Source organism: Drosophila suzukii, chromosome 3 (genome assembly GCF_043229965.1).
Source record: "Drosophila suzukii chromosome 3, CBGP_Dsuzu_IsoJpt1.0, whole genome shotgun sequence".
Taxonomy (NCBI): domain Eukaryota; kingdom Metazoa; phylum Arthropoda; class Insecta; order Diptera; family Drosophilidae; genus Drosophila; species Drosophila suzukii.
Window position 1 is genome coordinate 17,208,381 of NC_092082.1, and position 15,575 is coordinate 17,223,955.

Genomic DNA, 15,575 nt, shown 5'->3' on the forward strand with positions numbered 1-15,575 from the left:
TGACAAACCCGCATTAATTTGCTCGCAAAAACTAAAGCGAAACCGAAACTGAGAAAATCGCCAAGGCAGACACCGAGACTCACACTGAGAAAAATAATAAACGGTGCTTTTCTGAATTCGATTTATAAAAAAACTAATTCAGAAATGATCTTATTTCAAGATAATATTTCTATGAATATTGACGAAAAGCTTTTCTTTGAGTTAGGCAAAATAAATCGAACGTAAAAATCAGAAAACGCTTTATAATAATATCAACTGATAAATATAAACTATAAATACATAAGATTTATTGTCGAACACAGTTCTCTTTAAATGAAATTAATTTACTTGTTCCTTGTTCCTTGTTCAATATGAAAGTTGTCTCATTTAAATACAGAAATGTTTTATGTTTATATAAACATTTTTTTTGCAGTGCCTGCAATGCAATTACAGCGGCTGTATTTAATGACCGAGTCCACCGAGCTGGCAACAAGATTAATGGTTCATTCAAGAATTCGATTTTCGGGCACAACAACAACAGCAGGTTCATATCAAAACTGTTTTTTCCTCGTTTTTTGGCCACGTAGTTTTTCCTTTAAATTATGAAAAATAAAATATACATCTCATGTTTAGCTGCGGGGCGTTTGCGAGAACAACAACGGCGTCACAGAATTCGGCGGTCCCAGACATTGTGACACCAGCAAAATGCAGCCACCACCAGCAGCTCCAATCGCAATCTGGCCAAGACTCGTTTTGGCCACTTCCACGAGGGTGTGGGCCCGGCCAACTGGCTGGTTAAATCAAATGATATTTCAACAACGGTTGCTTGTGTTGAAAAATAATTGTTTAAATGTCATAAAATAAACAACGCAGACCCAGCGGAGGGTCAACAAGTGTGGAGACCTGTTGGAAATTGCATTGAAAACTGGCCAAATTGAATAGAGAAAATTATTTAGATTATATTTTGGGGGGTGCCAATTAAAGTGCGCATAATTATATAAATAAAGAGAAATGATTAGAATGGTAGGCACTTTAATTTAATTGAAATTTAATAAAAAATAGGTGGTAATAAAAATGTTTTTAATATAAGTAGTTATTAGTTAGTTCCGTTGAACTAGATTTTAAGATACCTCTCATAATTCATCCAACGATTCTCATTTGAACCGCCCTCTAAACCTTGAAATCATTACAAACACCACTCAGCATTATTCATCCATGACAAATGTTTATGATCACGAATCGCATATGGATGCAAATGTTCGAGTACATCATTTAGTGAGAAGCATTAGCGAGTCGCATGCAAAAGGTTTTGCGCGATTTTAAACGCGCTGGCATTTTAAAACCGCCAGTAAAAATCGCCCACTTTGCATTCGGCATTCGGCTCTAGTATCTAATGGAAAAATCGTCGTGCTCGTTGGCGTTTTTAAAAAAAGTGCCCACAAAAACGAGGGCCCAGCATTGTTGGTAGTCTTATACCAAATCCTAAGTTTTTTTGGCTAATGCATGCGGATTGGGTTGCCAAATCTTCTGGTTGGCATTATTAAAACATATTTTCTGTATTGTAATCATGCTTAGAATGTTGGCCAAGTCCGAGGTGTTGGCTCAAATTGATTTTCCTTGTTTGGCCAAGTGCACAGAGAAAAAATCAATTAGGCACTGATATCAGATCGGTAAATAACATTTAATCTGAACTGCATAATAAACACAATTTTTTTCCCGTGGAGTGCAAAACAAACATTTCAATGCAAAGTGATTTCGGCACTCACAAGACGTTGTTTAATTAAGATTTTGCATTAGGTTGGCCGATGACAGCCCAATTTGAATACCAAATTTTATGGGGATCACCGAATCATTGAAATGGATTTGCCATTCAATTGCATTCAAGTGAAAGCCTTTGCTTTCTGCTACTGGTAAGTGAAAAAGCTTGCCTAACAATAAGACAGAGCCAAACATTAATCAGTTGGGTAAACAAATCAAACTGGAATAAATGTATAGTAAATAAAGAGTCGAGATAAAGTTGTCAGGTAGTGCGGACATTTCGACAATTGCAGCCGAATTGAGTGGGAAATTAAAGGCCGCAGCTCTACATGATCATAATTAATTGACAAGCTGGGAATTTGGTTTTCCACTGGCCAATATAAATCAACGCCGGCCAGTCATGCTGAGCCTCTTTACTTCTGCGAACATGGCCACGAGCGGTGAGAAAAATTAATGCATTTACTTAACGATCGATAAATCGAGTCGAAAAAGCCGCTCGACGACAACCGAATTGCGCAAAAAAATATTATGACCATCGCCGTGTGGCATATATCAAAGGCCCCCGCCAACTCTGGACCAAGATAATCCCAACCAATCCAATCCGGCCAGATCAACAAGACCTGAGAAATTGTTTCTCAACATGCAAATGCCGTGCGATTTATTTGAGGAAGCGGCTAGCATGCCAAAAACCGAAAACTACAAACTAAAAACCAAAAACACCCAGAGATAGAGATACGAGGAGATAAACGGGTGAGATATGGATATAGAGACGGCCACCTGACTCGGTGAAATGGGTGAGAAAATATATTCACAGTATGCTAAAAATGCAAATGCATTTGCCAGGCGAAATTAAGTTGTTATTTGCCTCGTTCATGTATTTATGGCATTTCGAAAGTTGACAATCCTTTCGCTATCTGTCATCTGCCATCTGACCCAATGGACTTTGGACATCAAGAAGCTACTGCCTTGGTTCAACCATCGAGTTGCAAATTGATTTTCCCATCGGCTTTCACATGAGCAGGCCAGAATAATGGTGCACTTGCGATCATCTTCCCACAGTGAAATCTCATTATCCAGAGGTGCTGGATTTTCACAACAGCCCATAAAAATTATAACTACGTGTAAGAAGGCGCACACAAATCATAAAGGCAAATAAGCCAAGCTGGGAGAAAATCACATAAAAAAGAAGTTCGGTTGGTGCGTTAATCAATGAGAAGAGTAGCCCCATAATTGGGCAACAATAAAACTGGAGTTCATCACAAAATAAAGCTTTCTTTTTAATTTTCAATTTGTAAAGCCGGTGAACACTACGATCTCAAAGTTATATTCATCTTTCCGGGACTACACTGATCTTTTGATCATACTTATAAGATAAATATAATTTTAGAAAACTTATGTTAGCTATTATCATAGTATATAGTATAGTATACTAAATTATATAGTATTATCATTATTAAAAAATCATTTTCCTATGCGTAATTTTTAGAAACAGCATTATCATTTATAATTTATTGGTTAACTAAGGTCAGTTTTCTGGTCCGCATGTTAATCTACGAGTAGGGCTTTAGCATAGATATCGTATGGAAATTTGGTGTTGAAAATACCCACTATGCAGTCCGAAAATTATCAATAAATTGATGTAAAGAAAACCGAAAAATATATCGAGTATAGTCTATTTTTTTATTTGAGCTTTTGAATAGTTTGGCTTGGGGTTTCATCACTTGGGATTGATTGGAGCAGAAAGGCACTCTCACTCTTCACACGCGCGGGGCGTCTTCAATATCACGGCGTTATTGATTTCTGGGAAAGTGAAATGCACTTTTGGTGCGGATCAGTTGGGACTTGATGGCGTTTACAGGGGGCATGGGCACTCGAGGAAGCGCTAACGTAACGAGAACAAGTTGGGCATAAAATGCATTGCATGCGCACTTTTTGAGGCGGCTTTCTAATGCCATGACCAATATTTGAGAGCCGTGGTCAGGTCGGTCATTTAAGACCCTGCTAGCTGGATTTCCCTGGGAGTGTGAAACGTGCTCGGCATGCCGAATGCAAATGCTAATAGCAATCTTGGGGGAAATGGACCAGGCACTGCGGCAAACATGGGTATCCGCCAACCACATCCATCCTCCAGTCGGTTAAGTACTCCACTTGAGCCCGACTTAGTTGAGCGTTAATAATCTTGAGATGCAGGCTGCCACCATGGACTTATGGGTCAGGTGGAAAGATGCATTGGGCATGCTCACGCTTAAAGGCCTTAAAACCAACTACAGAGTGCGGCCCTTGTGATAAGAAAGGCGTTAGAGGTTAATGAATTTACGGGCACTTCACAGTAATTCGCTTTAAATAGAGAATAACCTTAAGAGACGTTTACTTGACAGGTAAATAGGCTGTACAATTAGCTAATGTTGAATATAATATACTTCAACATTTTTTACAGATATATATGAGTTATCAGTTGATTTCTTTTTTTGTTCTCAACACCTCATCTACAAGTACGCTACAAATCAACGATGCAACACATTTCCCAATTTAATTAGCAGCATTTTAAGTAAACAAACCGCCGACACTTTAACACCTTTTGCCAGAAAAATCCGGAAATGGTCTAAGGGCTCTTCAGTTTTTGTTTACCTTTGGCTGAAGCTTAGAAAGTGAAAACTTTCATGATCAATCCAAATTATAAAACCCAAGCCAACGTGGACCGTTAATTGAAGTTCGTCTCTATTTTAATTGTATGTGTTATTGAAAATGAGGTAAAATTGAACATGAAAATGGTTTTAAAATTGGACCATCCTTTAAAGTAATATTTAAGTGTAGAGTATTAGAGAATTCAACCACAAATTCATAGAGGTATCCCACGTCTAAATCGGAATCCAAAAACTCAAGTTATGGAATCTGGAAGTTCAGTTTTGGGCTCCCATTCTGAAACCCATTAAGAATTACGAAAATGTTGAACATGAAAATGGGTTAAAAATGTGACTATCGCTTTTAAAAAATATTTAAATGTAGAATATTAGAGAATTCAACCACAAATTCATCGAGGTATCACACGTCTTAATCGGGATCAAATAACTCAAGTTTTTGGAATCTGTAAGTGCTTATTTTGTCCTTTAAATATTTTTCATAGTTATTTGGGTTCTCTAAGGTGAAACATAGGATCTCGTAAAAATTTGGATTCTCTAAGTTTTATGGTTTGGGCAGTGCGTTGAATCCCTTAATTTTTGCTGTTTTCTTTTATATATCTTAAGATGCTTTCCGGTGACTTTTTTTCCCTGAATATTATGCAAATCTTTTCACCCATTTCTCCATCGCTCCGTCTGCTTTCATCCAAAAGTGTCTGCATGTTTTATCACTTTTCGCACAGCCCGCAGTCAAATTAATTTCAGTCAAAAACTGTTGCCCTGCCCTTTTGGGTTTATTTTGAGTTGGGTTTGGGTAGGTGTGTTTTATCTTCTTGGCTCTTTCTTCGCCCGACTTAATGATTAATTTGGCTACATGTATGTTTTATATTTCGCATTTATTGTGCTTTGGCTTTTCTGCAAGACATCTTGTACCCGACAATGTGGCTCATATTTCTGCTGACAAGCCAACTGATGTCCAGGTCTTGTCTTTTCTTTTATTATTATTTTTTTTTATTCTTCCCTTTGGGGGCCCGATCGAAAGCGACTTTCTTTCGATTTATCATGGTACTGAAATTTGGTTGTGGCCTTTGTTTTAATCGCTAATTGCACTTTGTGGCAGGCCTCAATTTACTTGTTGGCAAATTGAAATTTGGGCCAATAAAGATAGGCCGTGTAATTTGTTTTATATTTCTGCGGCCTGATGTGTGGGCAGTTCATTTATATGGGTATTTGGTTTGTTTTGATTTTAATTACGGGCCAGCTGAAGTCAAACTGAGTTAATTTGATGTGGGTGTGTTTATGATATGGCATGGATTTTTATCAGAATTGGTTCGTAAATTATATTTTGCCATTAATTGAAAATGGCATATAGTTGGCATTTATTTTTATTCAGTATTTAATAAATGGCTTAAGAAATGGGCAGTAACTACCAGCAGATTGTTGATAATCCATTTTATAGCCGCCGACAGTTGAGCGGTTTCTTAACAGGATTTTGTAATTAAGATTAACCATTAATTACGCTGTAAATTAACTATTTTATGAAAGTGTCTTGTGTGATAAAGTATATGGACTGATTACGGCGATGTGTGTTCAACATTATTCTATATTATCCTAAGTTGTGAAAAGATTTGTCTTACAATTTGACCCATTCCGTTGAGCCAAACTAAATTGCCATGCCTTCGTTTAGTGTAAAATAGATAAATGTCAAAGAGGCGGCTAATGAACATATTTCGCGGCATTTATTGAACAATTCCAGCAATTTACGTTTATTAGCGACCCACAACTAACTCGCAAATCGCTGCGAAGCCTTTGACTCATTTGCATTTTGCATGCAAATGTGGTCAGCACACATACAAAGTGTTTTTTTTTAGTTTTTCAGTGGCTCAACCTGAAGCCAATTAGCGACTTATAGTGGTGGCCTTTTAAATTGACTCCTTGGGCGATTTTCCAAGTACAAATAGCTACAAATGGCCAAAACAAAAAGTTCTCTATATGCCAGCCTTAATTACAGTCTAATTCTGATGAAAGATATTCTGAAAATTGATAAATTGTTGGTTAACTGGCCGTTTTCAAAGCGCCCAGCAGGTGGCGCTTCAAGTGTGCGCTTGCGCGCGTTTTTTGTCGCCCGCAAGTCGCGCTTGGAGTTCAATGACGCGTTTGTGGCTTTGTTGGAATAATCAGTCGCTTGTTCAACATCGGATTATGATAGTAAATGATATGTTGGCTATGGCTATTTTCAGTGTGCATTTAAGCCTGATTGCAGCCATTGTTGGGACCGTAATTAAGCGAATGATTGTGTTGAGTGAGCGAAAGTCAACGTGCAGTCGGTATATAATTAATAAATGACGGTTAATTAATGGTTAAAACATTCTAACAAAGCATTTTATTTAGAGCTAGAAAAATACATTCTAGTTAAGTGAATACTAATTATAAAGTAATTTAATTATTTCCTGATAGGAGTTCCTGAATATTGATTTAATTTGTGAGTTTTTACGGACTATTTGAAAGTAACTAAAAATTCAATTTGAAGAAATATCTTAACATTAATTAATGTGCAACTTTGCAATACTAACATGCTAAACAAGTTAATTAAAAAATTAAAAATGGAATAATGTAATATAAAGAAAACGAGTTTAATAAAAATGGAATGATATACTGACACTTAATCGATTCTTTGTATAAATATTCCGATTTGCCGTCTATATTAAGTATACGCATAAGGTCACCTCAAGTGAGATTTCTTTACATACAACTTTGCTTGTTCAAATTGAAATGAAATCACTGGATAAGTTGCATATCTTACTGACATCGCCATCGATCGAGAATAAATCTGTTTGCATTCGAGTTCCTGGGTCACACCCTCAATCCAGTTCAAACCATGAATATTCGCAGATATGTCGCTAAATCACGGCCAATCGAAAGTCATCGCGAACAGCAATGAATAATTGCACAGCGGGTAGTGAAAAAGTAAGACAAAGAAATACTTCAGGTGTCTCACAATCGGAATCAGTTCGAGATGCGGCGATTCAGGCAGGTGTCGCGCTATTCCGCGTAAATACATAAATCTCTTGCGAAATCAAAAAAAAAACAGCAGCCACTGGCAGAGCTAATGATACACGGCTACTGCCACACATCCATCTATCCAATCGAATTCCAATTACAATGTTTGACATTCCGCAAAGTAAAAGATACACAAGAGTACTCAAGGTGCGCTCCATTTGATTGATTGCCTTCCCCGACTCTCGTTTTCATTTTTTTTTTGGCTCTTGCTAATCATTAATACGTGATGCTATCGAAATTGTGGATAATTAACGCCATATTTGTTGCCAGCAATGGACAATTAGACGAGGCACAGACCAAAAGGAAAAATAAATTGCATGCGAGATAAAAATCGCGCTTTTCGTGCGGCCTAATGGCTTGAAAAACGCGCTTGAATCGCTCGCGAATCGTTGCTCGATATCGGCTTTATTTGGCACTTTTAATGCAAACTATTTCGCATTTGATTTGTCGCCTGTGCATGTCAATCACAAACTTTGAGGTATACCTCGTATTTTTTGCGCCTCGATATGCTTGCATTCACAGCAGTGGTCGAAATAATACGTTTAATTAATGGGAATTAATTGAAAAAGTAGCAATTAAACAATACAGATTTTTTTAAAATTCTTGTTTTTAGAAATATTATAAAAATATGACCGTTTTTTATAGACAGAATATGTCGCTATAAAAAAAAGAAGCACAAGGTTTGAGATATATACTTTAAGCAAACAAACTAATGGATTAAAAATATGGCAATCTGACGATTTTTTTAGTTTCCTACGCGAAAGATCTTTTTTTTAAGACAAGCTTGTTACTAAAAATCTGTTCATGGCTGTTGTGTTTTTTTGAGCAGCTTATAACACGATTTCCAAACGATAATTAGACAGAGACCACGGGGCCAGCTGCCACTTAATCTAATGACAGTTCTCGGACCCCAAGCACACCTCGCTTGGGAGCCAACTCCCCGGCTGATCGGCAATTGCCTAAACGACTTCTGGTTTGGCTTAGATAGATAGTTATGTAAAGTGCTCGGTGGCTATGGCTATGGTAACAACACAGCCTTTATAGCTGACACACTTCCGACATACGGGTATCGCTGGCATAACCATATCCACCATATCCACCATATCCATGTCATATCCATCGCGGGGAAATGGAAAATGGAAAATGGAAAATCAAGGCAACTCCGCCACTTTTGCGGACGCTCCAATTGTCGCTGGCCAAAACAGAGACAGGCACTCATTCTCCGGCCATAAACTCAATTCGCTTCAATTGCCTGCCATTGAGCAAGTTTTTCTGGACTCATCTCAAAATCAAATCAAATCAAAGCGATTCGAATAGTATCGCGACGAGTCGTATTAATCAGCAGCGCGATTGTAAAAGGAAACTTTCTTTCTTGGGTATTTTCTTGGCTGGCATTTTCAAAGGCTTCGGCTTGTTTGTGCATTTGGCTTAATGGCACTTAGGTGTCGAAGATTTTATGATTTTACGATCGATGGTGTTATATGGCAGTGCCTGCTGGCTGATTAATTCAGGCAAATTGGGGAAGCCAACAAATGTGGTCTTTGTTTGCCATGTAGTATCTATGGAGGCGCCAATCTTAAGTTTGTTATCGAAATGATATGTACAGCTTTTTCTCCATATCTATTTACTTTTATCCTTTCTCTAACATATTAATCCCATAATCACTTGGCCACTTTCGCAAAAATTCAAATCAAATCTTTCGGCCCCACAATATGACAATAATTAGAAATCAATTTACACGTCGGATTTGAGATCACCACCGATCTCTCCCGACTTGTGGAGCATTGTTTGTCTAGTCCGTCCTTTTTGACTGTCGGATCAGAGTCCGCGGCCGAAATTTACATCCATGTCCATGTCATGTGTCCGAAAGACTTGGCACGTTTATGTTTGCTTATGCGCCAGTATTAAAGTCTTAAGTGAAATCCCATGTCACGTGTCAGAGAGCGGACCGAAAATACAACCCCAACCAAAATTGAAATCGAAAACTGAAAACGGAAATCTGAAGCTCAGCCCCCAGACCGAAATCAATTGAGAATCGCTATGAAATAAATACTTCAGCAAATGCGAATGTTAAAAAATATGCTGCGAGAAGTAAAAAGAAGCATGCAGAGGAAAAAAATATTTTAAGATTATATGAAAGTGATATATCTAATTAAAAAGTTGACAAGATTACTTTTTGTACTTAGAAGGAAGACATTTTTTATAATATATGTATATATATAGTACCTACTTTGTTATAAGTAAATGCCCAAACATTTCATAAAAATTAATAAGTTCTAAGAGCAGATTTTATGTTTTTATGATTCTGATTTAGATTCTCTTATAGGAAAATTGTCATAATATAATCTCGGCTTAAGAGAATGAGAACATTATTGGAAATTCTGTTTTATAACTCTAATATTTTAAGAAAAACTCTTGAATACTGATCCCATTTTTTCTCCGTGCAGAGTGAGTATTTTGGTCTGGCTTAGAAAGCAGAAGACACTGGACGATGTTTGGTGCCCGAGGCGACGGCCGTCCGCCGGAGTGACCCAGTTTCCCTCCATCGGCATCGGCATCGGCCATCGCCATACCATCTCCATCTCCGCATCTCGGATCTCCAGTTCCAGCTTTATAGCTGTTCCTCCTGCTCCCAACTCCCAGCTACCCAACTTCGTCTGCTGGCAAGCGGTGGAAAAACAAACTGTCAGTTTAACCATTTGACAGTCGCTTTGAGATACACAAGCGCAGATATGAGATACGACTATGGGTTCGAGTATCTGCAGCTACTTCTGCGGCGACTGCATCCTGCCAGACAAGCTATCTGGCACTGGCGATCGCCTCCAGCCCGTCCAGACCTCATCCTTACCCCAATCCCCATCCCAATCCCAGTCCCCCTGATCTTCCCAATACACAAGAATTGGCTCCCAACGGCGCCCGACAATTGAAACTTTTGCGCCGTTTTGGCGTATTTAAAGTGACATTTGCTGACAGTCGGTCGGCGATGATCCCGATGGAAAAGACTCGAGAGGATCGGAGGATGCGGAGGAGGAGGAAAAGCCTGTGATCTACGATACAACCCATGGCGGATTTTTAATCGACGAGCCGATCAGCTCAGTGGGAAGAGTTATTATCGTTATTGTTAAATCAAATTCATTTAATTAAGAGGAAAGTGATGGCTGTAATTGTTTTGTAGATTGCTTGCTTAAGATTGATGATTTCCAGAAAATCGATGGTTGAATTGAAAGAGACTTGGTTAAGTTGGAGTGAGGTGCTCTAAAAACAAAACTATAAACCTAAGCAGTATAAATAATAAGTAATAAATGGTCAGGGTGTGTTATAAAAAATATTTCACATAAATTTAATCCATTAGGGTAATCCACTTTTCTAATATACGTTTTATCAACACATCCCTAAAAGCTGTCTGGTACCACCCAGAAAAGAATAGTTATAACTTTTATGTTTCCTGAGAACCATATTTGAACATAAAACAAATTGCTTCACACTCTATTATGACTTGATTAAAAGCAGATCAAACCGTTTTACGATCAGCTATGCGCTTTTACATAATTTCAAGGCCCAGAAAGGTGTTCCGCCTACGTTTCGTCCAAATTTCGTCGAACGGGAACTTTGGGTAAAACTCTTTCGGAAATGTGTCAAAGTGGCGCTGTAGATAACCCAAATGGGCGACAAAAGAGGCGCTTGGAAAGATGAGCGGAAATGGGAGTCGATGAGATATAAGTATAACAAAAGTCGCTTCACCGACCGTTTTACAAAAGAGATTTCTTTCTCTTTTCCATTCTTCTGCGTTGATTTCTTTTGCCTTTTCTTTTCTTTCCCCCACTTTTCCACTTCTTTGATGGAGCCTCTTCATCTCTAGTGGCAGCATAATCAAGAGGCCATTAAAGTAAACACACTAAAGACGACGCCGATTCCCCGGGATCGCCAGCTTCAAATGCTGTCAGTGATATGAAAAGGTACTATTTTCTTACGTGGGTAAAATACTTATAAGATAAATACCAAAAGCCTGCCTAGATGGAATAAACTTAATGATACTTTGACATGACTTCTAATGGTTCATTATAATAAATATAATAATACATGTTTTTAAATTCACAGTTCTGTATCTAGATACAACTATTAATATAGTTCCACCATGGTTAAAAATATATTACTAATTATAATAATATAATAATTCTGATTTGAACATTAGTATAGTTGTAATGGTTGAAATGAACTATATTGCAGTGAGGTCCATGGATAATATCTTGCGCCTAGCTTACTAAAAATGCGTAAACTCCCAAATATTGTTTTCTAAATGGTATAGCTAAGTATTATCGGTTTCGAGGAGTATCTTAGAGTACGCACTCACCTGCATATAGCGCGCCAGAGCCGCGTTCCGTTGCGCATGCGATCTGAGCTGCGGCTGCGGGGATCCAAGAGGACTCACAATCGTCGATGTGGATCCACCGATTCCGGTGTCGTAGCCCTGAGCGTTGGCGCCATCAACATCTGTGGGGGAAAAAAACGTATAACAAATGCAAAACGATGTTAGTAATCAAGTCAAGAAATGTTTGCACAAACGCACTCGGCAAAAAATGCAAAGTTTAATTGTGGAAATGTGTGAGTGCAAAAAGTCGGGTGAAAAGTGGCACACAAATGTATGTACAATGTGCATATGTGGCCCTTGAGAAAGACGCTTTTCCTGCCGTATGCATTGGGTCAAAGATGACTGAAGTGGGTCAAGAAGTCATCGGCTATTCGTGGATCTTTATTGAACTGGTGGGAAAAGTATCGTGCTAAATTTCTTAGTTGGAGACTAAGGAAAAGTAAATAAGGAAAAGCTTTAACCTTTATATTTCATTTAATTCAAATAAATTGGGTAATAAAGATAGAACTTGTTAGAACAACTAAAAATTTAAGAAATTTCTCTAATTTATTTAGGTAAGACTTTTTTACTTATGCTTTTTGATAAACTTGTTACCTAAACTTGCTTGACATTTTTTCGAGTGCTTCTTTGAGTCTCACATAATTATCCTACCTAAATACCGTAGCAACAACTGGTTGAGGTAATTTCCATTCTACGAACTGTATCACTTAATTAGGTATGCAAATAAAGCAGAGCCCTGATCATAAATAAAGAGCAACCCACCGAACTCGCTGCCCAGATCGTAAATTCACACAGCCAGAGGCCTTAAAGCAGGTGACACGATCGTGTACGATTGGCAGCTAATAAATCCAGTGGCCGGGAGTTGGGCCTATGGAATCGTGTCAGCACTTGGCTTAAAGACGGACATAACTTTCGGTTTTCATGGGCTTGTAACCGGTAGGAGTTGGCAGCTTAAGTCCCCAGTTCAGTGGGCTTCTTATTTTTATGAAGTCAACCGACAATACGATCTCTGCATGCCAAGCAATTTGTACACAATACGAATATTAATTTACCAGAAACAAAAGGTGAGTATGCCAAGACCGGGTATCACACGATCAGTAGCTGCATTTGCAACTTGAACCGCTATTTTAACGACCGAGAAAGAAATTGCCAAGCGCTGCGAATTCTTAGGGGATCTATTTTAGGTAACGGTTTTTTGAAATACATCTTATAAAATGTAAGTTATAGATCAAATCGTCTATAAATATTACCATTTTGATTTCACTTTTATGTTCTGATAGCATAACATTATTAATATAACATATATTATCATAATGATGGCTGATGCTATACAATTCTGATACCAATTTGGTATAGTTATATTTTTTGTGAACCTTTCTCGTCCACCACTTAAATATCCATTTGTTTTCGGCATTCCTTCACATAAAAACAAAAACCCGGCAATATTATGGTCCCAGTGCAATTTCTTTGGCATTTTGCACTCAACATGTAACAAAATATTTTCCTGCCTCATATGGCATATCCGAGTAGTCGAGAGATATGCGAAAAGAGCGACGAGATACACCGACTCACCTTTCAGCGAGCTGTTCATGCACATGGGGCACTGGTCGTTGCGGAACATGCAGGAATAGCACCGTTCGTGGCCGCAGGTGTCGATCAGTTTCCGTCTCTTGCCCTTGTCGAAGGATATGCGGCAGGAGGGGCACACGGATCCACTGGCATCGTGTTCCAGGAGACGTCGGATGGACTGGAGATCTGCAAAGGGAGATTGTCGGAGGGTAGACATTATGAGTTGTGAGTCTGCAAACAGGTTAATATATAAAGTGAGCCGGCATAAAAAAAGAAACAGTTTAGAGCGTTTCAAAATGGTAATGAGGAAATTACGAGAAGCCCTTCAAAGGGTTCCACAAGCAGGTGTTTATTTATTATTCCTGGAATCAGTATTAGTCGGAGAGATTATCATAAGCTGCTCATCATCGTTGTGAGCTCGCATAATATAAGTATAGGAAATATTCATATAATCAAGTTAAAGAGGGTAATTGAAATAAGCACTAGTATTATCTGGTATTATCTTTTCCAATACCATTCTGCATGGGGAAATCGTATGTGTAATATTATTATAATTTAAATAACATTATATGTTTATATGGAAACCATTTAACAGTTGTTATCCTAGACAATTTTTCAATTATTTTAATTAGTCTAACATTGATATCGCTAAGTGAACAATCCCATTAATTCCGATTCCCTTCTCGGACTTCAGTTTTAGATGCCATTTTCCAGTTTCCACTCCTAACCAGATCAAATGGTTTTTTGGCCAGTAACAAATTCAAATCTAAATACACAAATCTCGTTGCACTTGTTTTATGGCCACCGTTTGCATAAATTGACTCTGTCAATTAAATCTCGTTTGTGCAACTGTCAATTGTCTTGGACCCAATCTCAGTTGGCAAAAAGAGGTATTCGCCTGTTCAGCTTATTTCAGCTTTTTTGTATAGGATCGTTTATCGTTTGTTTGGATTTTAGCTGCACCTGCTCTCCTCCTTCAGAGTTTTTTCCCCACAAACCAAGCTATTTAAACCAATGCCAATCAGCGGAATTCTTTTCTTGACTGCACTTGGATCGAGCTCGTAATTGATTTAATCTACGCCGCCTGCCTGGTTTATTATTTCTATTAGCACTTTGTCTTTCTGTGTCAATATTATGTAAAAATGCCGGCCACCAAACGTCAGCGTTTTCATTTGCCTTGGTTTATATGTTTTTGTTTACAAATTTTGAGTGAAAAAAAGTGCTGACAATCGATTGGATTTGGCGGAATCAGAAGCAATGGGAAAAATATGATTTCTTCATATGGATACGTAGAAATTAATTTCTTAAGCATATCGTGAAATATACCAGAGAAATAAAATAGCAAGACCAAATAAATATAATTTCAGGTGAATACATAATTTTTTGCATATAATGGGAACATCGTAAAAAAGAAAAACTTTTGTTTGTTTGTCTATACCAATATTTAACCCTCTCTTCCATCCAATTTGTGGCTTTAAAAGTGCCTCTTTTTTGCTATCTTCTTTTTAGGATACTGCATTCCCCAATTAGTTAAGCAATTTCAGGACGTCAGTTGCAAGTTGCAACCCCAACATGCATTTTGCCACCCCTGAGACGACGTTTCCCTCGCTTTTGCGGCATCTGGTGCATTTGCTGCTGTTGCGCCTGCGCACACGACATGCATTTGACATTTTTCGCAATATGCAAATTGCCTTTTGTCTGCGGCCAAACAAATGTCAGGCGGGTTGCACTTGTTGATGGAACAGTTGTTCATAAGTTGTGCCATGTGCGGTTGACTCTTGGGAAGGGGTCACACATTGGCATGGTCAATTGTATGCCACACCATAGCATACCATACCATCCAACGCTGCCTTTGCCTGTGAAGTTCAAAGATAAGCCAGTCCATGTGGGCTGTGAACTGTGGTTACCTCCTCCTCCTTTTTCCAGAGCCTCCTTTTGGATATTCCTCTCCAATCCAGAGGACTAGCAGCTGCGGCAGCCCACGCGGGAAAAGCAGAGAACCGGCGAAAAATATCAAATGGCGGCTATGGATTTGCAATAAATAAAGAGAAAATAGTCGACTGTTTTCATACCCTGGTCTTGAAAAGTGAAAGGATAAATTGGACTTGTGGAAATGAATCTATGAAAGAGAATATATGTTCTTCCCATTCATATATTTAATCAAAAATATTATGTTCACTCTGTTAAATAAGTGAATAACTCATAATTGCCTTGACTTGGAG

The 15,575-nt window shown here is 38.2% G+C and overlaps 1 protein-coding gene across 6 annotated transcripts in view; it reads right to left on the reverse strand.

Moving 5' to 3' along the window:
* The window catches only part of rols (rolling pebbles), a 59,537-nt gene that overhangs the window by 9,235 nt on the left and 34,727 nt on the right, over positions 1-15,575 (reverse strand). For all 6 annotated transcript variants that reach the window (XM_036814934.3, XM_036814933.3, XM_036814931.3 and 3 more), the window contains 2 exons: positions 13,357-13,539; positions 11,767-11,906 (listed from right to left, as the gene is read on the reverse strand). In XM_036814934.3, coding sequence (XP_036670829.3) covers positions 11,767-11,906; positions 13,357-13,539 — 323 coding nt within the window. The remainder of the gene's footprint in view (positions 1-11,766; positions 11,907-13,356; positions 13,540-15,575) is intronic.